At 40.5% G+C, this 24,764-nt stretch overlaps 2 protein-coding genes across 4 annotated transcripts in view; both read left to right on the forward strand.

Annotated features, from left to right (window-relative positions):
• slc4a2b (solute carrier family 4 member 2b) overlaps nt 1-18,433 on the forward strand; it is a 39,321-nt gene extending 20,888 nt beyond the window's left edge. For all 3 annotated transcript variants that reach the window (XM_051411415.1, XM_051411417.1, XM_051411416.1), the window contains exons 4-24: nt 1,287-1,455; nt 1,568-1,794; nt 3,241-3,356; nt 4,338-4,561; nt 6,827-6,963; nt 8,449-8,629; nt 8,717-8,852; nt 9,451-9,652; nt 9,738-9,846; nt 9,967-10,151; nt 10,338-10,554; nt 10,665-10,871; nt 11,043-11,191; nt 11,965-12,159; nt 12,606-12,827; nt 13,302-13,391; nt 13,515-13,681; nt 14,074-14,327; nt 14,434-14,603; nt 15,392-15,565; nt 16,234-18,433. In XM_051411415.1, the coding sequence (XP_051267375.1) occupies nt 1,287-1,455; nt 1,568-1,794; nt 3,241-3,356; nt 4,338-4,561; nt 6,827-6,963; nt 8,449-8,629; nt 8,717-8,852; nt 9,451-9,652; nt 9,738-9,846; nt 9,967-10,151; nt 10,338-10,554; nt 10,665-10,871; nt 11,043-11,191; nt 11,965-12,159; nt 12,606-12,827; nt 13,302-13,391; nt 13,515-13,681; nt 14,074-14,327; nt 14,434-14,603; nt 15,392-15,565; nt 16,234-16,314 (3,612 nt within the window). In that variant the 3' untranslated portion in view covers nt 16,315-18,433. The remainder of the gene's footprint in view (nt 1-1,286; nt 1,456-1,567; nt 1,795-3,240; nt 3,357-4,337; nt 4,562-6,826; nt 6,964-8,448; nt 8,630-8,716; nt 8,853-9,450; nt 9,653-9,737; nt 9,847-9,966; nt 10,152-10,337; nt 10,555-10,664; nt 10,872-11,042; nt 11,192-11,964; nt 12,160-12,605; nt 12,828-13,301; nt 13,392-13,514; nt 13,682-14,073; nt 14,328-14,433; nt 14,604-15,391; nt 15,566-16,233) is intronic.
• A 3,177-nt stretch (nt 18,434-21,610) lies between these two features.
• LOC127369750 (uncharacterized) lies at nt 21,611-24,691 on the forward strand. Its single transcript, XM_051411422.1, has 4 exons — nt 21,611-21,923; nt 23,721-23,831; nt 23,919-24,020; nt 24,275-24,691. The coding sequence occupies exons 1-4, from the start codon at nt 21,732-21,734 to the stop codon at nt 24,359-24,361; spliced, it is 492 nt and encodes a 163-aa protein (XP_051267382.1). The 5' UTR covers nt 21,611-21,731; the 3' UTR covers nt 24,362-24,691.
• The last annotated feature ends 73 nt before the right edge of the window (nt 24,692-24,764 follow it).

A 24,764-nucleotide genomic window follows, 5' to 3' on the forward strand; every position in this document is an offset into this window, starting at 1 on the left:
TTTTAGCAGTCTGCTGTGCATAAACTGAAAAAAGTGTGAGACACAAAACTTAGCAGGAGGTGCAGGCGGGAGATGAGTAATTGTATATCATCACGTACGTTCTGTTACTCCCTGCAGCACTGGAGAAAACTTAATATATGACTGACATGTTGGGTGTCCTGAGAACCATTTGTGGGAGCATCAGATGACTTGTGGCCCCTGAGTTTTGCCACAGGAAGGGTTCGCTGCAGGATCTGAGGCCTCTGGGCAGTAGTCATGGCAACATTTACTCTGCCTTGAGGTGGCTACACCACGATCCTGTTAGCCAGAGTAGATCCACTTGCTGCGTCGCTCCAGCTAATCCCTATCACAACATCCCACCGGCAGAGTGGGGCGCAGCAGGGCACAGCATCCTGCTGCAAGAAAACAGATCTCTTAACACCCACATGATCCCTGTCACACCACAGTGTGGAAAAAGAGTAACTGATCAATGCACATGGCTATTGTTTCCAATTTAAGGCTCATTTTCAGGAAGGTATGCATGTGAGAGCTTGTCATATGATGTCCTGACTGGTGTGTATTTGCAGAACCAGAACTCCCTCTAGTGTTGGTTTAAGTGAAAGAGTCTCAAATCCATACTACAGACTCATTCTAAGGTTTTGAGTATGTAGTATGGTTACACTGTAAAACAACCAAAAACAGTTTCAGTGTGCAGACTGAAACACCCTTAATTTTAGAGTGTGTTGTTGATGTACACTCACAATGCACAAAAAATAAAGTAGGAGCTTATCACAGCAGGAAAACTGGAGTGGTGACAAAACAGTTCCAGAAACACCCCAGAAGACAAAAAATAACTACAGATTTTTATGGGAAAATGTTTCACTATCTCTTAGATTGGCAGTAGCATCAAGTTGCAGTTTGATTGTCTTTGCATGACGCAGATCTGGTTTCTTTTATACTGCAGTATGCAATAAAGATTAGTATATACTGTATGCAGTTAGGATTGTAGTGTGTGGGTTATAGTTACAATACTTTGTGCATGACTTAATCTGAATGACAAAAAACACAAACAAACAAAAAACAGACTTTAGAATTTGAGAAATTCAAATTAAATCTTTTCTAATAATTAAGTATATTATATGTTAAGTTTCATTAATTAATTAAGATTAGTTTATTATGTCTTCAATATCTCATTATTTATGACTATATTATGTATTTAACACTTTGATCTCCAAACTTCTGATCAATTTACTGATTTTTATTTATATCTTTTAATATATTTGTTCATTTGTTTTTTTGTATTGCAGCCAGAGGCCCCTGCCACCTCATCACTACACGGGACTCCGCGCCCTGATGAGGAGGATGATGGGGACCTGAACAAAGCCTTGGGCGTCCAGCGCTTCCAGCAGATCCTCAGTCCTGCTTCTGTGGTACCTGATGAACAGCACCACACCTACCATGAGGAGGACATTGAATGTAAGCACACGGTGGTCTCCTTCTTGTTGAATGCATTTCAACATTCACTTTTATACGTGTCAAAAAAAACAACAACCCAAAACCTTAAACCTTTTGTATATCGTCTCCGCAGACCACCGTCACTCCTCTCACCACATCCACCGACCTCTGTCCAAGCTGCCCCCAGAGGGACGCAGGAAGAAGAGCAGCAAGAAACGGAGAAAGGACAAAGATCACAAAAGCAGCCAGGTTCCCAGCAGTGGCCCCATAGAGGAGGGAGAGGATGAAGATGAGGAGGAGGAGGAGGGCACGGAGACATCTTCAGCTCCAGCTGAGTCGGAGAGAGTCAAAGATGTGGAGGTAAATATTCGGCTTCATATTAATCTTTAAATTAATTTATGAATGAGTGGAAAAGCGCCAATAGGGACAAACAGCTGCATTAAAACTAATAATAATATAATGTAATATTTGTGTTGGTTTCACCCTCTTTTGATTCTGTAATTGGGAGTAAACATACTTTTAATAATGATGTTATCAGTCAGTATTGTTTTTGGGCTTATATTGGTTATATTGGTTGTTACATGTTTATATAAAAACTAGTCCTGCAAGTAACAAGTATTTTGATTATTGATGAATCTGCGTATTATTGTCTCGATTTAATCCATAAAATGCCAGAAAATAGTGAAACATTTCCTTCATTTTTCTTTTGATTGGTTGAGTTTTTCTTTTGTCCGACCAACAGTTGATCGACTAATTGTTTCAGCTCTAACGAAAATACCAAGGATCATTTATACCTTGACAAGGTGTTAGGACAAAGAAGGAACCAAAGTTGTACTATATTTTTTATTATTCTTGTGCTTAATTACTTCTCACACTATAAACTACTATGAAGAATTAAGTCTACCTGACACAATATGTCATGATGAGACCACCTAAAGTACTTTTTACTGCATCATGATGTGATTATATTTATTCAATTCAACATTATAAATCACTCACTTAGTAATTAGTCTGATGTGTTGGTCAGGCTGTAATCTTGCTTGCTTTTATACGTACATTTTATGTTTTCTTAAACTGTTCAGTTTAAAGGTGAATACCCATTAATGCAGATGTAAGGAAGGTGTCACAGTGACTCTTAATGTCCTGTATGATTTACATAAAGATTTGGGTGGATGAGTGTTTAGTCCTTAATGCTCTGATACCCAACCTGCTCACTCACTGTTGAAACATTACCATATTTTCCCTCCATGAATATTTAAGTATAATCTTAATCATTCATCAGTGGGTTTCATGTTTGGTTGTTATTATGCTTCACAATAGAAGACCAGATTTAACCTGATCGAAATGTAACTGAATACTGTTCACTGCTGCAGAAGCAGTTTAATATGATTAAGAAGTTGCTTTGCTTTAATTTTTTTAATCTGGTTTTGTTGATCTGTTATGTATTGGATTCAGCTTTCACTCTTTTCTTTCCACGTTTTTGTTTGCCTATCACATACTGTATGTATCTTTTACTGTGTATCTATCTATCCATTGATTAAAACCCTGGAGCCCTTAACAGTTAAATAGTTTTCTCCTTTAGATAATAATCCTGTATTTGTGCAGTAAATATCTAAATGAATCTATTTTCAAAATCAAATTCCTACTTCGATTCACTAAACGTAATCAGTGCTCTACCGTCGACTAATGTGCACAAGGCACAAACCTTTTATTTCTCCACTGTTTTTATCTGATAGCTGAAATTGTGGCTTTATCGTCAGTTTTTTACAATAAGCAGTGGTCTCACGCTCTCTATTCCCTCCACAGTTCTTTGTTTCGGATGAAGACCATGCGGCCAAAGAGACCACTCACGCAGCCCGTGAGCTGGATATCGTACCACAGTCTGGGGAAGGAGCAGATACTGAAGATGCATCTTCCTCAGAGTGAGTAAAGTTTAGATATTAGACTGAAAAAAAAACACACACACACACACATGCACACAAAGGGGGCGTGAGAGGGTTATAATTATGGTTTACCTGCTGTGATGATTGCATAATGCATGTTTTTGCCATGTTGTTGAAATGTTCTCACAAGAGGTTCAGATTGGGTGAGACTGCTCAGGCACACGTCTGATTGGCCAGTGAGATACACACTGTACGTTACCATGTCTCAGGCATCCAGTGAGCCTGCTGGGAATGATCTGATGGACCCAAGTAATCCACTCCTCAGAGACCCATATATCACCTGTCGCTATTGACGACACCACACACCTCAGCAGCCCCAGGCTCCCCTTATGACATTTACTTCTCCACTTCATGAGGGTCTTATCTGGGCTAGTATAAAGCTGCGTTTACAACTTTTAGCTTGTTTTCAGTCGATTGGAGAGCAACCTAAAAACAGCAGCTGTAAGGGGAAAATAATTGTTTCACATTTGTGAAATGCTGGGGACAACTGACATTTAAAAGACGGTGAGTTCATTATGTTGATTTCAAAAGTACTTTGAAGGGTTTGTATTGGTTGAGAATGTTTTCTTGCCATAATTACTTTTATAGTCTTTTATGCATTTAAAATGTTAGTGTTTTTAAGTTGAGAGATTCAAGGTTATTAAAAGGTGGAGCAGCAATAGAGGGGTTAAATACATGAATGTGATGTGAAATATGATAACCAATCAGTGCCAGGGATGTAACTGTGACAACCAAATCACCAAAAAATAATTTACCAATAAAAGGAGCACAGTAGAGGAGAAATGTTAGTGGTTCAGTGGCAATAAGTTGGTTCAAAAGTCTTGTTTTTGTCTGTATGTTTCCAGGTTTGCTTGAAAACATTTCTAATTGAAAATAAAAATAACCAAAAAACAACCATCTTATTAACCTGTGACGTGTCGAATTCTAACCTTTTTTTCTTGTTTTTCTGCTTTTATCTAGTAAGCCGGTCTCACCCGACGCTTCGACCTCCACCACTCCCCAGGCAGTGGCTCCTGAACACATACCACTGGCCAGGGTGTCCTCCGCCAGCCGCAGCTACGACCTGCAAGAGCGCCGCCGCACAGGCAACATGACGGGTGCTGAGCAGGCCAAGTACCAGCGCATCCCTACTGACGAGAGCGAGGCTCAGACGCTGGCCTCCGCTGACCTGGACGGCATCAAGAGTGAGTGTGGATGAATTCTCACATGGCAGATTTTATGTTCTTAAAACTTGTTTAGTACAGCAGGTGGGTAAAAAGGACACAGGTTGACTAATTGAATTAATTATTATCTCTGTGCATGTGAATGGTCTGTGAAGAAATGCACTTTTTGTGCTTAAATAGGCTATAATGTGTTATTTTTTATTTTGGATCACATGACTACTTTTATGTGTCAGGAGGTACTTGTACTGATAACAGAGAATTATCACCCAGTTCCCCTCAGCCCTACACAACATTTTAGTATCTTTCAGCTCATTGTTTTGTTCTTTAAGCTCTTTTGGTTGTCTTTCACCTTTCACATCAGTGTCATTTTGAGCAAAAAAGCTCTAAAAAACTCACTATATGTTACCTGCCCAGCAGAAAATTGTCATAGTTAACGACTAGCTGGTGAACTTAGTGGAGCATTTAGCAGCTTGAGAGCCAGATATTTCCCTCAGGAGTTGGTGGAGACCAAAAATAGAGCAAAAATTGGACTTAATTCACCAGATGGACAGAAGCACAGCTACAAATGAATGATAATGTTGGTCCTTGTTGGATAGCCATATAAATATATAATATATAAATATAAAATAGATTTTCAGCTTTTACCTCTGAATTGTTGTTGTATGATTAGACAGTAATGAAGTCTTGGATTTGTTGATGCTCAGATTCCTCCAAAAACAATCAGGGCTAGGGCAGGGGGCCACCCTCGAGTCCCTTTTACATTGCAGTCAGCTCCCCGCTGCCCTGTGACGTCCCCGGCCCCTGGCCCAGCGTGGGGTTGTGTTCAGAGCTGGGGAGATTTACGTCAAGGAGCCAACCCCTCGGCAGAAAGCAGCAGCTTATCAGAGAGTGTGGCAGACAGGCTCGCATTATTAAATTAGCCGTTCCCGCTGTCAGCTGAGGCCCCTGGACTCAGGCCCGAGCCAACATGGTGGCTAATTGTGAAACCTGGACCTCAGTTCACAACCTTTAATCATTAGTGGAATGAAACAAGGGGAAGAGTTAAGTGGACTTGAAGGGAAAATTAAGAGGCTGTGGATGGAGGTATGGGCTTGATATTGTCCAGATATTTGGTCATTATGGGGCTTAGTGACACAGTCAAGCCTCCCAACACGTTCATCACCAGCTCCTCTCTGCGTCCTCTTTTATCTGCTTCCCGCCACCGTAAATCATCCTGGGAAAGTGTCTCTGTCTCTGGCTGCTGCTCAACAATAGGAATTATTAGATCACTGTCCCTCCCCTTTTGTCCGACCTGAGCGAATTAACACCTCAGCTCGCTGATGCATTCTGATAGATTCAGCCCTGCGGGGTCAGGCGCCGGTCAAGTAATGGCAACTTTTTCCAAATTTGTCAAAACTCGCACAAGTCGCACGCTGCAGTGTTTAAGCAGCGAGTGGGTCACGTAGTCAGACAACTGTGCCAGCACTTACCCTACGCCCACCGCAAATCCTCCTCTTCCCTTCAAGAGCTGCATGCCAGTCAGGCTTCATTTTACTCCAGTGTCTTCCCCAAACCTTCTTCAGACATCATGGAGCAACTTGACCCTCTTGGTGACCGCCTGGTTTTCAGATGAGTTGAAATACTGATGAAGAACCTTAAAAGCTTCACTGTTTGTTTCATAGGACATAGAAGCTCTGATAAAGGTAAGACAGTTGGTATTCTTGGAGGAAATATTGATTTTCTTATGTTTTTCAGTGTAATGGTTGCTTTGGGAAGAGTAGTTCATTGCATTTTGGAGCGTAACAGTGAAATTTTGCTTAGTGTTTTAACAATTTTTTGTGTTCTAGTTGAATGAAACAGCAGTTTTTTGCCAGGCAGTCCATTGATCTTTAAACTCAATTCCTGCTCGCTGTGTCGTGTCCTATCTGTGCCATCCGGTGTCTCTCCCCACATCCTTTTCAGTACCAGTAGTGCTGCCAGCCTGAGTAACTCTACTCCCTGCTGAGGGACCACAGAAACAAAAGCAAAGTGGCCTCTGTGACTTGTTGGACTGAGATTTGAACTTGGGGTGCAAGGTCAACGTCTGCACGCTGAGGGCTGTAGAAGCACAAAATAAGACAAATGTACCCTCTATGTGCTGCGCTGGGATTTAAGTTACAGTTATATTACATGAATATCATGTTTACTGAATATCATGTTTGTTTTTGGTTAATATTCGCATTTGATGGTGTCTTAAGATCAAAGACATTTCCCATCAGTTTTCTCTAGACTGTATTCTTTAACACCATCCCTCTTCTTCTCCACCAGGTCATCGTTTCGAAGATGTTCCCGGCATGCGCAGACACCTGGTCAGAAAAAGCACCAAGGGCCAAGTGGTGCACACTGGCAAGGACCATAAAGAGCCGACCACTCGCAGCCGTAAACAGGACCGAACCCCACATGAGGTGAGACGTTACGAGATTTGTCGTCCATCCTCTTTAACATTAAAGCAGGACACGCGTCAATTAATGCCATGCCAAGTTTGATTATGTTCGGCCTCGGTTTTAGCCGAAGTTGTTTTACAGCCTCATCAGTATCCACATTTATGGTGGGTTTAGTAGATTCACAACAGCAAGAAAGCACTGGGGTAGAATCTTTTAGTTTTGGTAACACTGAATCCCACAAAGAAATCAAATAACGATGTTTTGATAGAAATTATTTCCTTACCTCAAGAATGTTTGTTAATTAGATAAATATGACAGGCCGGAAATCTGTTATTTATTTGGTCTTAAAAGGGACTCTTTTTTTTAAATTAAGTTGCACTTGAAGGAGTTTGGGAGGGGGAAACTTTCTGGTCTTATCTTTTCTTAATTGCCCCAAAATTAAAACCATAATCCTGGGAGATGTTTTCCCTTCTTTCCCTCTCTCAAATGTAGCACTGTCCCGTCTCTTTTGTGGATGGGACAGGGAGGGATGGAGACAATTAAAAATGAATGAATGAGCTCTTTCCTTTCACACACGAAAAGGAAAAAAGAGGGGGGAGAGGAGCATAGGTAACCAGACACTGGGAGCTCCCTGAGAGAGGGAGAGCTATGTTTTATTAACACACATTCTCATACACAGCCCTGAGCCCCCAGCAGCCCGAGTAAACAACAGGTCCTGTCAGGTGTGTGTAATGAGGCAGAGTTACCTTTGGGTATGTGTGTCAGAGTCAGGGTCCCCTCCTTTGTGCCGCTGTGGCTTGTATCAGTGTTTGAGTCCTCTCCTGCACCGTCTCGCTCCTCCAGTCGTTACCGGTCGTTGTGTACCGCTCCGCCTCACGGCAAGAAGGCGTCCTGCTGGACGTGGGCTCCGGTCAAATGGCTCGGTACCAGAAGGTGAGGCTGGGTGACGGGCCAGAGTCAGGTTTGAGCCGTGTGAGCGTGATTTCACAGGCATGCAGCAGGTGTATTTTGGCACAGGATGATACAATGAGGAGAGTGTTTTCCAGCTTGTGTTTTGGTCATTTCACAGCGGATTCGACTGACCAGCATGGTGTTCAATTAATAACTTACTTATTAACCAGATATTTGATGCTGAGAGCTGATTAAAGTCACTCCTCTGACTTTTTAGTATCATGTTTTTAAAATGTCATTGGCTGTTTTCTGTGTTTTCATGCAACGTTTTCTTGTGATTAAACATCTAGGGAAATAACATGAACAAGAGTTCAGTAAATTTAAATAATTTGGTACTTGCTTGGTGGAAAGCATGGAGTCTAATTTCTGTTGTTGAGATGCAAACCTTTGGAAATGTTTGAGTGTACATCACCTGACTAAATACAAAGTTATTTGGCTATTAAATGAATATTTGGCATATGCTGAAGGCGCATGTCGTTTTGTGTGAACAGCGTGGGTGTTCTCTACCGTATCTCACCTACACTTGCATGTGCTCCTATGTGACATTGATTCCAGGTGTTTGTGGAGCTGAATGAGCTGACTATGGACAAGAACCAGGAGATGCAGTGGAAGGAGACGGCTCGATGGATCAAGTTTGAGGAAGATGTGGAGGAGGAGACCGACCGCTGGGGGAAACCTCACGTGGCCTCGCTGTCTTTCCGCAGTTTGCTGGAGCTCCGAAAGACCATCTCTCACGGTAAGAGACACAAACCGGGTTCATTTTGACCTAAAAGTCAGCGATGCAGATCACAGATTGCTGAACTCAGTATGTGTGTGTCCACAGGTGCAGTGCTGCTGGACCTTGACCAGAAAACCCTGCCTGGCATCGCCCACCAGGTGGTGGAGCAGATGATAATTTCTGACCAGATCAAGGCTGAGGACCGAGCCAACGTCCTGAGGGCCCTGCTGCTGAAACACAGGTGACCTGCTGCACTGGACTGTAAAAAACGAGCAGTGATTTCCCTTTAAGGGGATATTAAGCAACCTATTGAGGGAATTTCAGTTTAAATTCTCATCAAAGGCTCACTGATATATTTATTACTGTACCAACCAAATGTGTAGTTAAATCCAGCAATCTGCAGCTGAATCCGGTGCTTCTCAAAACGACTGGAGCACACTAGTGAAAACTGTTAACACTATTAAAGGCTGCAAATTAACCATTATTAAAGGGATAAGGATGAAAAGAAATAGTATTTCTGACTTTCTACATTTATGGCTCTAATTTAGACTAGCAGTAGACATGATGTTCATTTTATTACCTGTTTTTTTTATTATTTGTTTTGTCTGTGCTTGTGTGCATGTTTGCAAGAGACTACACTTTGACTTCCAATGCTAATACAAGTTCATAGTGTTGATTATTGGCAATATATGTGTGCCTGTATGTTGAGCAGCGATTAAACTCCGCTTAAATCTTTACTCCCACTGTTGCACACTTCCTGCTACTAGGTGGCTTTATGCCTTGTCACTACCTCTCTTCCTCCTGCTCACCCTCTCTCTGCCTCTCCCTGCCTCCCCTAGTCACCCGAGTGATGAGAAGGAGCACAGTAGCCCTTTCCCCAGGAACATCTCCGCAGCCAGCCTGGGCAGTCTGATAGCACACCACCACAATGCCAATCACACCCATCAGCCAGAACCATCGGTGACCGACCCGCTTATGGGGACCACCCACGTCACGGGGGACACCGACACGCGCATAGACGTGGAGAAAAACGAAGTGCAGGTGAGTCTAGAGCTGAAACGTCTTCTAAAAGTACCAGTTTTAAGCGTTCGTCATAATACTGATTTCACTTTGCTTTCCATTGCAGCAGAAGGAACCGACCTTGATGTCCGGTATGCATCGGTCCAAATCCAAACATGAGCTGAAGCTGCTGGAGAAGATTCCTGAAAATGCTGAGGCCACTGTTGTTCTTGTGGGTGAGTTATCTCTCTCCCACTAAAGCCTTGAAAACCACACACTCAAAATCACTTTTTTAAATTTTTGCATTGTGTATAGTGCTGTCTGTATGTTGACTTTTATGTCCCGCCGTCTTCCAGGCAGCGTGGACTTCCTGGAGCAGCCCACCATGGCGTTTGTGCGGCTGCAGGAGGCGGTGGAGCTGGAGTCTGTCCTTGAGGTCCCCGTGCCGGTCAGGTTTCTCTTCGTTCTGCTGGGACCCCCCACCACCAGCATGGACTATCACCAGATAGGACGTTCCATCTCCACACTCATGTCTGACAAGGTGAGCGAGGTGTTTTTTAAATATAAAACCCCAATTCAGATATTAGTTATGAAAGATTTAACCTACAAAAAATCAGATCAGTCTAATCATTGTCACAGGACCCATACATAATAAATGTCTTAAAACATGTCCACCTCATTGCTTATTTTATTGGTTACATTTGTCTGTATCTGATTCGCCGTCCAGCAATTCCACGAGGCAGCCTACCTGGCAGACGACAGGCAGGACCTGCTGAATGCCATCAACAGCTTCTTGGACTGCAGCATCGTGCTGCCGCCTTCAGAGATGGGAGGCGATGAGCTGCTGCGCTCTGTCGCTCGCTTTCAGAGGGAGATGCTGCGCAAGAGGGAGGAGCAGGGGGTCAAACTGATGGCCAATGAGCCTAAAAGCCTTGAAGAAAAAGGTGAGCGTCTCCTCAAATATCAAACCTGTGGCTTTATCAAAGGAAATTCTAGTTGCTGTTTGTGACTTCCTGTTCCTGTAATTAATATCCTGCTCTTTCCCGTCACGCAGAGGCCCTCCTCACACCCTTGAAAAAGTCAGACGATCCCTTAAAGCGCACCGGACGTCCCTTTGGTGGGCTGGTACGAGATGTGCGGCGCCGTTACCCAAAGTACCTCAGTGACTTCAAGGACGCCCTGAACAGTCAGTGCATGGCTGCCGTTATCTTTATCTACTTTGCTGCCCTCTCTCCAGCCATAACATTCGGAGGCCTACTGGGTGAGTTGCACGTTGGAAAGCAAGAGGCGAGTTACTGTGGATTTCACAGCTTATCGTCTCATATGTCAAATCCCTTTTCATGTTTTTGTATTGAAGGTTCAGTGAATGACCTTTTTTAAACCTTGTCGGTGCTCATCGTGGTGTTAATTTGTTGTGCCTGTCTGTCTCTAGGTGAGAAGACGGAAGGTCTGATTGGTGTTTCTGAGTTGATTGTGTCAACAGCAGTGCAGGGTGTGATCTTCTGCTTGCTCGGAGCGCAGCCGCTACTCGTTGTGGGCTTCTCCGGACCCCTGCTGGTCTTTGAAGAAGCCTTTTACAGTGTAAGTGCTGATAAATAGTAAGTCTCTGGAAAGTAACAGTAGCCTATAATTTAAAAATCTAGTTTACCATATATTCTTTTATTGACCATAATACTTTTATTTCTCTGTAAAAGGAAATAGTTAAAGGAATTGTTCAACATTTTGGGAAATACACTTATTTAATTTCTTATCAAGAATATGATTAGCAGATTGATGCCACTCTCACGTCTGTACGTTAAATATGAAGCTACAGCTAATAGCTGGTTAGCTTATGTTAGAATAATGATTGGAAACTGGGTCCAAAGGTAACAACATTAGCCTACCAGTACCTTTGAACCTCACTAACATATTTTATCTAGTTTTTTTTAAATCCCCACAACATTTTAAGTATAAAAACAACATGTTGTGGCTTGTCGATTTACTAAAAGGTGCTTTTTGTTACCTTTGGACAGAGGCAGGCTAGGCCAAGCTAAGCTACGCTAATCAGCTATTGGCTGTAGCCTTATATTTAACAGACAGATATGAGAGTTGTACATCTCCTCTAACTCTTGGCAAGAAAATTGTGACTTGGCAACATAACCGACTGTTTGATACTAAATCCTGATTAGTGCACAAAGTACTTGACATCATATTTTTCCAACTTAGCCCACCCACTTGAAACCAGTAGACAAAACAAACTCACACTAAAATAATCAGAACTTCTCTAACTTCAGTAGAGCATTAAAATGTTTTTATTGCTGCTGTGAACATTTTCCAGTGGATGAAGAGAGTTTCTTTGCTCTGTGTTTTCACAGTTCTGCAAAGCAAACGACATGGAGTACCTGACGGGTCGCGTCTGGATCGGGTTTTGGCTCATCATCATCGTGATCGTCACTGTGGCCTTCGAGGGAAGCTTCCTGGTCCGCTTCGTCTCCCGCTTCACCCAGGAGATCTTCTCCTTCCTTATCTCCCTCATCTTCATCTGCGAGACCTTCATCAAGCTCGGCAGGGTATACCTGAGACTTGAAATAACAACTCCTGATTACAAAACGTTTTTGTTGGCACGCTGCGGGTTCATGTCCCCGACACTAAAGTGAACTGACATATCTTTGGACAGAATTCAAACCTCGGGGTCGAAATGAGTATGTTTTTTTAACAAGTGCACCTGAAATCTTTTGCGATTGATTGGCCTTGAAAGTGTAGTGGATTAAGAGTTTAACTATTTATCCAGGGTATTAAAAGTCTACTATTTTTAGACTTTTATGGCACAGACTTGAAAGGTGTTTGGTGACGGGTTAATCATATTTTTCAGAAAGTGTGTTTGTGGTACCTAAAAGATAAATTATACAGTAATTCCTCCAAGGAAAGTATTCACATAGCTGTGCGTAAGTATTCCTGTGTGTATTCTGTAGTGAAATATTATGCATTAATTTGAACCCTCTGTGTCCACGGGTAGATTTTCAAGGAGCACCCCCTGAAACGTTGCTCCCTCAACAGCAGCATAGAAGGGAACACTTCAGAAGAAAATATCTCACTCATGCTGAGCAACAGCACCCAGAAGATAACGGTCAGAGGCGAGCCCAACACCGCGCTGCTCTCTCTGGTTCTCATGGCCGGAACATTTTTCATCGCTTTCTACCTGCGCAAGTTCAAGAACAGTGCGTTCTTCCCTGGAAGGGTGAGGAGCAAAAATCATCTACATAAACCTCTGTCCTGCAAACATCAACCCCTTTATATTTATTTAACCTTCCTTGAATCATCATATCATCATATATCAAGGTTACATGTATGTTTTTAGGACCAGAGACACTACAATTAAAGTCTGAAATAGACTAGATACTCATTTGTTTAATCAGAACAAAAACCAAAGCAAAAGCAAGATATAAAGTGTTATTTAGTGAACTTTAAAAGTGCAGTTAGGCAGATTTATTTCCACAAGGTCCATTTAGTTGCTGTTCTGGAGCTTTTCAATCGTATCTCGTGATTTTCTTCCTTTACTGTGACGCAGTTTAAAGCCCCAGAACAAATGTGCTCCAGAATACACAGCCAGAATAGTAATGTGTAATACCGACATGTAAACCTTTTTGATTATTATTGGATTTAAAATATGAAGCTGCCAGTTCTGCTCAAACTCGCATCTTGTGGTGTTTAGTTACGCAGGATTATTGGAGACTTCGGTGTACCAATTGCCATCCTCATCATGGTGCTGGTGGATTACAGTATAAACGACACATACACACAGGTAAGACGCAAATATTATCACTGTTATGTAAATATTTGACACTAGGATTCATGTGTGCTAAAGGTTCCCAAACACAGACCATCATCATCCTCTTCTTCATTCCTGTCATCGTCCTCTGTCTAGAAACTGAGCGTTCCTGAAGGTTTCTCTGTGACGAGTCCCCATAAACGTGGCTGGATCATCAATCCTCTGGGTACGAACGGTGAATTCCCCATCTGGATGATGTTTGCCTGCTGTTTGCCCGCTCTCCTGGTTTTCATCCTCATCTTCATGGAGACTCAGATCACCACGTGAGTTACGCTGCTACTCATTACTCCACATTATGACATAGTAGAGTTGAACTAATCTCTACCTGAATCTGAAATAACAGGATTTTACAGTTAGATTCATAGTCTTGTAGCAATTTCCATATGATTAAATGATAGAAGACCTTTAGATAAATAAAAACACAATCTGAATTTAATCAATCCTCTGATGAGTAGTGCACATTGCAGAAGAAGTGTCAGTGGAATAGTAATAACAGATTCTAGATGTCTAAAAAGCAACGTTTTTATTAACTTCTTCAAATATCCCTGCCCTTGAATAGCTACAGTTAGATAAGCAACTTAACTTTGACAGTTTGATATGGATTGACTATATCATGGCACAAAAAATGTTGTTTACGTCTGTGTTTCTCCCGCAGCCTGATCGTGAGTAAGAAGGAGCGGATGCTGGTGAAGGGCTCTGGTTTCCATTTGGACCTGCTGCTGATTGTGGTGCTGGGCGGTTGCTCGGCTGTGTTCGGCCTGCCGTGGATGGCCGCCGCGACAGTTCGCTCAGTGACCCACGTCAACGCCCTTACTGTCATGAGTAAGGCCGTCGCCCCCGGAGACAAGCCTCGCATCCAGGAGGTGAAGGAGCAGAGGGTCACCGGGCTCTTGGTGGCCATCATGGTTGGTGAGTGTCATTCCAGTTATTGAAGGCAATTCAATAATTTTAACTTTTTAAAAGTACATTTTTAAACATGTTTAGCTTTTAATCTTCCATTACTTCCTCTTCCCAGGTATGTCCATTGTGATAGGCAAGCTGCTGCGTCAGATCCCCCTTGCGGTGCTGTTTGGTATCTTCCTCTACATGGGTGTGATGTCCCTTAATGGTATCCAGCTAACAGAGCGGATGATGCTGCTGCTCATGCCACCAAAGTATCACCCAGACCACACCTACGTGCGCAAGGTAGAGTGTTATATTGTTATTTATTTTAGGTTTGCGAGGCCTTCTTGATTTTAAGGGGTGTAAGAAAAGTTTAAAAAATATACATAGTACGCCTATATCTCAGGATTTCGTTCATTTCTGTAAAGAAAACTGAATGAAATTGTTTTTTAAGTTTAGATTATTGAAGTCTAAACTTTAAAGACCTCAACACAAGATATATTTACAGTCACATTTGACACAAAGTTCCTGCAGTTATTGTGTTCACTATTTGGGTTCATTGTACAGATTATCAGTTGTTCTGTATTGTTGTTGGCACATTGAATATAATATATGTACCTTAGTCAGGGGTCATCAGTTAACACAATGATTAAAAAAAAAGGGTGTCCCTTAAGGAAAAACTTTGGGAATCACTGATTTAGTCATTACATAAAGTAATTAAGATTTCAGGTGCAATTAATACAAATTTAATCAAATAAATTATGAATCATAAAAAGGTTGCAGTTTTTAGAAATCTGTCTGTGAGGAATTAAATATATTAAATTGTGTTAAAGTTCTTGAGTCTTGGATCAAAAACTTTAGTTTTAGCTCACATTCAGGAATGAAATATATGAAAGTTAAGTATTGATTTAGCTGTTGATTTTATTTATTAATGGTTTAGTTGATAAAATGTTGTTAAAATGTTCAGTAATTAAAAATCTGAGACAAACCTGGAATATTTGACATTTTGACTCTAGCGATGACGGCATTACAAGATTTTTATCTCACACTAGTGCTGGTGAGAGTTTTCATAAAGAACCTGTTTCCTCCAGGTCCGTACGCTGCGTATGCATCTGTTCACCTGCATCCAGCTGGTGTGTCTGGGCGTCCTGTGGGCCGTTATGTCAACCCAAGCATCGCTGGCATTCCCCTTCGTCCTCATCCTCACCGTCCCTGTCAAAATGTTCCTGCTGCGCCGCATCTTCACCACCAGAGAGATTGCATGTGTAAGTGAACCACAGGAGGGCGCTATATGCTTCTTTATACACCTGCAACCACAACCTCAGCTGTAGAAATGTTATGGAGCTGTTTAATCAGACAACAGAAGAACTTTATTAAAGGTTATATTCTTTAAATTCTGAATTACCAGCAGAGTTTCACAAACAAATCCTATTCTAAACTTCATTTACTCTGAAGTTTTGGAAAGATTTAGAATAATATTTGGGTAAAAATACATTGCTTACTTTGGTTTTATTATCTTATTTTATTATTTTATTATATATTAGACCCACATACACTAGTCAGTTCCTTCTGTTATTGCAGACTCCCTCTAGTGGGACGTGGAGGAATCTCTGAAATATTTTTAAAAAATGAAAGAAATTAATTTACAAGCACAAGCATTTGAAATTGTTGAGATGTAATTTAAAATAGGTTTTGTATTTTCCTGTCATATTCTTTATGCACATAGAGCATGCATACATCCATGATTAGTTAAGAGCTAAAATGTGATGGCAAGTGAAATTATTTCTAAGGCATTCTGGGAACTGCAGGAAATTTCTTGAGTAGACTAAACATTAGGAATATACAGAAAATGGACTAGTCTAACTAAACTTCCTCATAGTATTTTCTTCTTTTAAGAAAATGTTAATCCTGACGTCTCCTCTTCCTCCTCCAGCTGGATGCGGACGACGCAGAGCCGAAGTTTGACGAGCGTGAGTGTCACGATGAGTACTCGGAGATGCACATGCCTGTGTAACCCCTTTTTAAGAAGCCCTCGTATCACCACTCAACTCCTCACAGTGGACAAACCAGAATCCTTCAATCACTACCGACCAATGAGTCCTGAAACACATCACTGTGCACTTGCTTTATAATCACTTGTAAACGTACAGTACGTCAGAGGTCTGGGTGGTTGATACTTTGGTTAACTATTTAAGTTGCGTTTTATCAGATCGTTGGGGTGAAAGAGTGAAATCCGACAGAGGAGATCAGACAGATTCACGTTCACTCATAATATAGTTTTTTAAATATATATATATTTCAGGGGACAAGAGATTCCAAATCAAAAGATGTGATCTCGAGCTCGAAATTAAACGCGATTACAGTAGATAGGTTTGCAAGACTGATTAACTTTTAGCCCTGAAAGGTTGCTTTGATTCACATTGAATATGTGGAGGATATATGGGATTTATTCTTTTATATTAACATGCCGAGTTATTGCTTTTCAAGTTTGTCACTTTGTTCATGTTTTAAACTCACCAAGCGCCTTATGAAGGAGATAAAAAGGTTGTTGTTTTTTTTTGCCCTCATGCTGTCTTATTCTAGACAGTCGATCACTTTACCCGCCTCCCGAAAGCTCGTAGCACTTTTTTTAAGACACCAAATCTGAACAATGACTGTATTTTATGTAATCATTTTATCTCCTTAGTGTCCTCTTAAATCTCATAAATATCAGTGTTGCTTTAGTTTTGCTTCTTAAATGACTTTCTGTGATTGATTTTTAACTATAACCAGTCTTTCCTGTTTTGTACTGAAACAGTTTTAGATGAAAGTTGGGCTTTTATGTCAAATTATGTATCCGCAGTGTATTAAGATCACCAACAGAGGGAGATCTAGCAGGACTGTGATGATTGCATACCAAAAACAATACATGAACAGGCAGTTTCTCATTACACTAATGCCATGACATCATGTTTGTCATCATGACACATTTGGTTTTTTTATTAGTAGAAAATTAACACAGTGGCATAATGAATATACTCTAAATGTCTCCATGCACATGTTTAGGGCACTAATGTACTAATGTAGAGTTTGTTTTGAGGTCACACTTGGTGTTGGTTGATTTATGGGAATCACTGTAAGTTATTAGTTTCTTTGTCCAAGTGCCAAATGTCTCGTGTAAATAGTTTTGTGATCAGAACAATAAGCTGCAGTTCAGCCATCTCAACGTCTCCTAACATTATAAGCCTACATTACTACAATTACACAGTATAACATTCCTAGTTTTAGCTTTTTTAATTTTTTTTTGGGCATCGACTGATTGTTTAAACATTTCATTTCACGCTCATGTGAACTTGGTCGACCAAATTTCCACACAAGCTGTGTAGACAATCTCAATATTCATGCATTACTGAGGGGGAAGGCTTTAAAAATACACATATATAAATATACATATATATATATAAATATATATGTGTATTTTTTTGTTTTGTGTCATGTTGTATCAGTGTGACATGGATTGGTTAAAGCTTTGACTGTGTCAAATAATACATTTTCGGTCCTCTGTTACTCTCAAGTGTGTATTTCAGACACTACTTTTGAACTGGCCCGTCTCAGCCTGACTGTCGTTGTGATCTTGTGCCTGTCTGGTGTCACAAAGGTGCACAAAATCTCAAGTGCCTGTGGGACCATGAAGTGATCCACTACAGGTGTCTGTTGTGTTTTGTAAGGACGACACACGTGTTACAATAGTTTGCACTTTTCGAGACGCTCATAAATCAAACATCTCTTTATTATTTATCTGTTGCAATATGAGGCATTATTGCTGGTTTTTTTTTTTGAAGATTCATTTGGAGTATGTCACAGTTTTTTAATAATGTACGCTCACATTTGTCTGGATCATGGACATGGACAATGAAGGGGATGTTAATGAGAAGTAGGCAGTACAGTGTCAGCTCTATGTTTGCTTATTGTGCCTGTGGATGAAGTGAAGGTTGTCTGTGTATGCCAAAGTATCTGTCAAAAGTCATGAAATGCTGATACAAAATGTTGTTCCATTTCAAAAGCAATACAGAGTCCGAGAGGCTATTGCTGATGTTCCCTTGTACATTAATGGTTGAAATATTGATGACAAATAAAAAGTTATTTTCTATTTATTCTGGCGGCTGTTCTGTCTTGATTCCTTGATTCCTATGTATAAAGAAAAACCCTCACTCCCCCTTTCCTGTCCATCTTCAGCTGTAGCATTAAGACAAAGGGAATAGTGCATATAGTGCATTATAGAGAAATTAAAAGTGGCCTTAAAACATTTTTATAATAGCATATTAAACAATATTTGTTTTACTTTATCTATCTTGCAGGTGTGTTAAATCCCTGCTGCTGCCTGCTGGCTGTATTGTGTTGTGTTGTCCTCAATGATTTTTATTAATTTGTGTAATCTGCAGTGTTGCATGTATTTTTAATTCACTACTATCAAATAAAGGAGGATAAAAGCCCCAAAACTATTTCAGAAATCACAACCAAACACAGAAAACAACAAGTTGCACAGAATATGACAGGAATTAATTACAAAATGAGAAACTTAAAAAAGGGACGAATGCCCAAACTAAACATCTTTTTTTTTCAGCATTTATGTTTGCTTTTGTCTTTTTTAATAAGTGTTTTCTAAGTTGCACTGCATTGAGCTCTCAGGGCCACCGTATGAAATCCCTCCTGCTGAGATCTGCTCGACATCCATTCAGTCGAGCCTCAGAAAAGAACTGATTGTTTTCAGCCAGTAAAAAGTGGGCTGGATGTTCTTTCCTATTCAGGAAAAACAACACAGAGTGGGCGGTCCTCTGCACTATCCCCTCGCCCTTTATTGTTACATACACAGGCAGAAAGATGGCTGCTTTATTGCTGCTGTTCAGTGTTGGAGCTTTGTTCTTTTGCTCTAATGCCCAGGAAAAGAATTACAATAAACTTCCTGAAGCCTACAGGAAAGGAGTGGATCTGGCCCTGCACAAGATAAACTCTCATGTTGGGCTCCAGCACCATTTTCTCTTCCTCAGAAGTCTCACAAAGTCAGACATCGAGGTAGTGTACAAGTATGCCTGCTTTTTCAGAATCAGTGTTAATCTTTTGTTGTGAGTAAAATCTTCAGGAAAAGCTCTAATCATTAAAGATTGTGTTTATCAGGGATGTTTATCCTTAAAGCAGTTGGAGTTGATCAGACTTAATCCTCCATCTCTTTCTTTCAGTCTGGTTTTGATGTGAAATACATCTACCACCACTTCTACCTTAAAGCCTCCAACTGCCCACGAGGAACGGTCGACTCCACAGCGTGTCAGTTCAGAAACGACAGAGTAAGTTTTGTCTGATTTGGGAGCAGCATTACTGAACTGGGAAATGTGGAATTCAAGAGCCAGGGCCTGCTCTAACTCGTCTGTGTGCTGTTTTTGTTTCTGTGCGTTCATGCAGCCGCTGATAGACTGTGCAGTCTGCTACAAAACATTTCAAGGAGAGATTGAGCAGGAGCCCAAGCCGTATATTAACTGTGTCCACAAAACGGTCATTACAGAGGTTAGTTTTGATACTGAGAGGTCAGTTTGACCTAATGTTAATTGACAAAACCTCACTGCAACAACTGGAATATAACTTCATGAGATTGCTTCTAATATTTTTCCCATTTATCTTTTTCTCTGTATGGCAGGAGATGAAGGCGGCCAGAGTAGAGCACTGCAACACAATGGGTTACAGTAGTGGAGCCCCGACTCTTCTGGCATCAGTTGGGAAAAAGTGAATACTTGGTTGACTCATTTAGTATCTACTGTGACAGCTTTTGCCATTTCTTTGTGCTTTTTGAAGCTATTTTTTATCATAATTTCTAACAAAAAGGGAGTTTACTGCATTATTGTTAATGTTTTCATAACCTCATAAGTCGTCTTTCTGTTGTCAGGATACATTTTTATTACCTTTGAGTGAGGTTCATTATGTCACATCTTCAGCAACTTGTGGAAATACGTTAGAATTTGTCATTGTTTTGTTTGTAATAAAGTATAATTGCTGAATATTCAACCTCTTTTTCCTATTATTTCCAAAACCTGTAAATAGACCAAAGCCAACAACATGTCTTCTTTTAAATCTTTCTTTTCCTGCCTGTGGCACTCAGCCCAAAGCCCATTCATCCCCACTGAAGATGTAAATCTTTAACAATGGGTCACGTACACAGTGAATTCATCATTTAATTAAAAAGTTTCATTTCATTTCATTGATTCAATTTCACCAGACTTTAAAAAAATGATTGTGTTTCAATTGGTTGTTTATAATTTACCTGCATTGTCTCCTAATCTTTCTGGCCTTGTATTTTAGAGGGGCCCTAGTTTAAAGACTTTAGTTTATAATGTGCTGATATGATGCATATTCCTAAACCAGGTTCTGTTTAAGCAAACTGCTTGAAATGTTGTCATAATTCATTATCTGACTAATATATATATTTACACTGTAGGACTTTTATTTAAAGCAACTACTTCTTCCCACCTAAGTCCACTGGCTTATAAGGATCAACAAGGACCAGTGTGCAGGATTTAGTGGCATCTATAGTGGTGAAGTTGCAGATTGCATATAAGTGAACACTGCTAGCGTCTGTATTTGACGACCTGGGAATGAGAAGAGGTGTGTAGGAGAAACTACGGTGGCTGGAAAAACTCGTGAAGAATGTGATGGCCCTCTCTACAGCCACTGTTTGGTTTGTCCATTCTGGGCTACTGTAGAAACATGGCAGTTTAACATGGTTTATCCACACTGTAGATAAAAGCAATTCATTCTAAGGTAACAAAAACACAATATTTCTTATTTTAAAGTAATTATACACTAAAGAAATCCTATGAATATTATATTATATGTCTGCCAATAGAGCCTAAATGTTACACACTGGACCTTTAAAGTTGTTTGGTTTATGTGACTCATTACATAAGATAAGAGCAAACAGTTGCATCAACCGCCTCATCAACTATATACAAAGTAAAAAAAGCACTATTTCCTTTAAGTGACCTACTTTCCTGTAAATACAAAAACAAGGGACCTTCATTCACCCACACATCACCTCTGACCCTTCATTTGTCCCGGGACCAAAGGCTTTTCATCACATGCAAGGCTTGTTTCCAGTAATTGTATTACTAATCCAAGTTTTTATTGTAATAACATTTCTAGATAGGAGTGGATAGAGCAGCTTTCAAAACTCCCCACTGCAAATGTGTTTTGTGTTATGCTTCCATCTGAGTCCCCTGGGGTATTACAGGAACTCACAGATAAAGAGTAAACAGTCAGTGGAGCGGGCCAGTCAGTGCGTTTACTTTATCTTCTTACTCATACGGCCATAATAGGACTTGTTTTGGACAGGAGCATTGATCCTGCAGAGAGAAGAGGGTGTTCACCCTGTGAGACGAGCTGCTCTCCTCACACACTCAGAGGAAAATGGCTGCTTGGCTGCTGTTTTTGGTCTGTGCCGGAGCTGTCCTGTACTCTGCCAATGCCCAGGATCTTTATAATCAGCTCCCTGACGACTATAAGAAGGGAGTGGATCTGGCGTTTGAGCAACTCAACTCTCATGCTGGGGTGCAACACCATTTTCGCTTCTTGAGAAGTCTGGAGAAGTCAGACATTGAGGTAAACCTGTTTGTGATTTTATTAACAGTTCCTGGCCTGAGTAATTAAGGTGTCTATCTCTGCTTATAACATTTTCTGTGTGAGTTGCTCATGAGAAACATATATATATTGCAGCTTCAGTGAGCATTAATGTGGACAACAACAAATGCACTCCTGAGAGGTCTTTGTGAGATAATGAAAATTTCTAATTAAAACTAAACAGACAAACATTTAAATTGTAATCTTGAGTAAGAAAAGTAAATGTAAAAAGCAAAAGAAAAATTACTTCTGCTTCAGATTCGTCCCACTTTCAGTTTCCTTTACTCCTTGGATCTGCACTCTGCCACGGTTTGGCACACGCACTCTGCCTTCCGGGAATTTGTGCTCATACTTGTTTTCACATCTGCTTCGGGTCAAGTGGACTTTGAATCTTAAAGCACTGGTAAGGTGTGTCTTTGCTGGAAGGTTGAAGAAGATTAAAGGAAAAAGACACTCTGATACTTTGAGAGTGAACTCACACTTTGTGGTTTTCATATTGAACAAGTTGAGTCCTACAAGATTATATCAGCAGTTATTAAGCAATTAAGACAAATATGAGCTGAAACTATCTGAAGTGGAAACTATTACCATCAAGAATTTAAACCTGGCAGATAAAATAAACTCACATGGGAAGAGATATTCTGCTGTTTTTGATATATTTGCTTCTGCTGTGCATTTGCTTTACCTGCCTTATATTAATAAGAGGGTCTAATAATTGAATAGTTTAAATGTTGAATAATCAGCTTGCATCTGCACAAGGTAACAGTGAAGACTGTTAGATTGAAAAGGCAGGGAGAGGCGTTAAAAATTAAAATGTAACATGATGCCAATAAACTGCCCTTCTTTTTTATTTATGTATTTTGCTACAGAAGATTTCTTTCATCTGTCTTCCTATAAAGACTTTGAGGCTTTGATAGTAGATTTAAGGCCTTTAAACAGTACTGTGTCTTCATTAGAGCCAAAACAACACAGACATAAGGCAAATACATACATATGAAGCTGGTCAAACACCTATTGGATAATGGATCCAATGGTGGGAGTTGCCCGATCACAACAGAATCAAAAGTCTAAAGATAGACCATATCTTCAAGTTTACGTCAAATCAAGTGCAGCAAACAGAAATAAGTTCTTTAATAAGACCAAAAAGCTCAACTGAACGCCGGGTTAACTACTATATCACAGCCTCTAGGAGACAAATACTGCGTAGATTGCCATGAACGTTGGTACGGACTATTCTTGATCCTCAGAGGATAAATCTTAGTGACTTTAATGATCACCTGACTTTTTGATAGCTTCCTCCAAAGAAGAACAAAAAGCATCCGTCATCTCATTAAGTGCCCCAAAATGACACGTTTATGCCCAAGTGACAAAAGCCAGCTATGCATTTCATATTTTCTTTTTACGTTAACTATAATGACAAATATGCATTATTTATTTCAGTTAACTGATTTAAATTAATGTTACCCAAAAAGTGGGGTGGGTTTTATTTTTAACCATCTTAAAGATATGGTTGTTTTTTCCAACATACACAAACCCAGCACAAAATATATCGAAGTATAGGAAAGGAGGAAGCTCAACTCTTATTAGAGCACAAAGCAAAAAGGGAGCAGGACTTAAGAAGGGTTAATTATATGTGGTCTCACCCTGCCCACCCTTGATGGGACCCCTGACAGCTTCCACCACTGCTTCCACATCCAACATGTGAAAGAGGTTCAGTGCTTTCCCAACTCAAGCGTGACTTCTTTGCTCACATTGAAATAACCCTCTGCTCTCTTGCAGTCCGGATTCAGCGTGCGCTCCCTCTACCACCACTTTTACCTGAAACCCACCAGGTGTGCCAAAGGAACAACTGACTCCAACCCTCAGAGGTGCCCCTTCAGGAATGACAGAGTGAGTGAAGCATTCATTTCCAAATCTAGGTACGGTGATCAAAACGTCAACAGCATCCTCACCCACGTGTTTTCATTTATTTCCCAGCCCCTGATGGACTGCGCAGTTTGCTACAAAATGGCCAACAACCAGATAGAATCGAGCCCCAAGCCGTACGTTCACTGTATCCAGAAACCGAGACTCACAGAGGTATCGTATTGTAACCCATGTCCTGTCTTCTTATCACCTATCGCTAAAGACTGGCGCCTTATAGACTCCTTATAGAGATTTTAGGACATTAAAACCCCAATGAGTAGTTTTCTATCTTGGCTTTTTCTCCTGAGGTTGTTTCTCCTGCATTGAAGCTCACACTGGTCTGCACCTTGCTGTGTTAGAAAATGTTGATTCCTGCGCACAAATGATGCCTTAACCGACATCTTAATGTGTTTACTCTCTTGTTTCAGGACATGAAGACAACCAGGACATTGCACTGCCAAAAAATGAACTACAACAGTGGAGCTCCTACACTGCTGGCTGTGTCTACTGGCTAAAAAAAAAAAAACAAATAGCCTGAAGTTAATAGCATAAGAAAAATTCTTTATAATAGGCGAGTAGCCGAATAATCTGTAGTTAACCTGTTGCATGCTTATTTTACTGGTTAGGGAACTTCGACAGGCTAATTTCCTGAATATTTCTCATCCAGACATCACTTGTAATATAAAAGACAACAAGTGTGTCAGCGAGTGTCTGTGTCTTATATTAATGTTACAATAATGCTCTCATGAAATCACTGTACCTCCCTTTAAGAGATTAGTTTCTTCTTTGCTTGTAAAGTCACCGTCTGCCAGATGTAAAACGATGTAATAAAGAAGAAAAAAATGTATTGGCATTCATCTGTGTTGTGTGAAGAGTGGTTAGATTCTTTATCTGGCTCCTAAAACGACACTTACTCTC

This window comes from Dicentrarchus labrax, unplaced genomic scaffold (genome assembly GCF_905237075.1).
Source record: "Dicentrarchus labrax unplaced genomic scaffold, dlabrax2021, whole genome shotgun sequence".
NCBI lineage: Eukaryota > Metazoa > Chordata > Actinopteri > Moronidae > Dicentrarchus > Dicentrarchus labrax.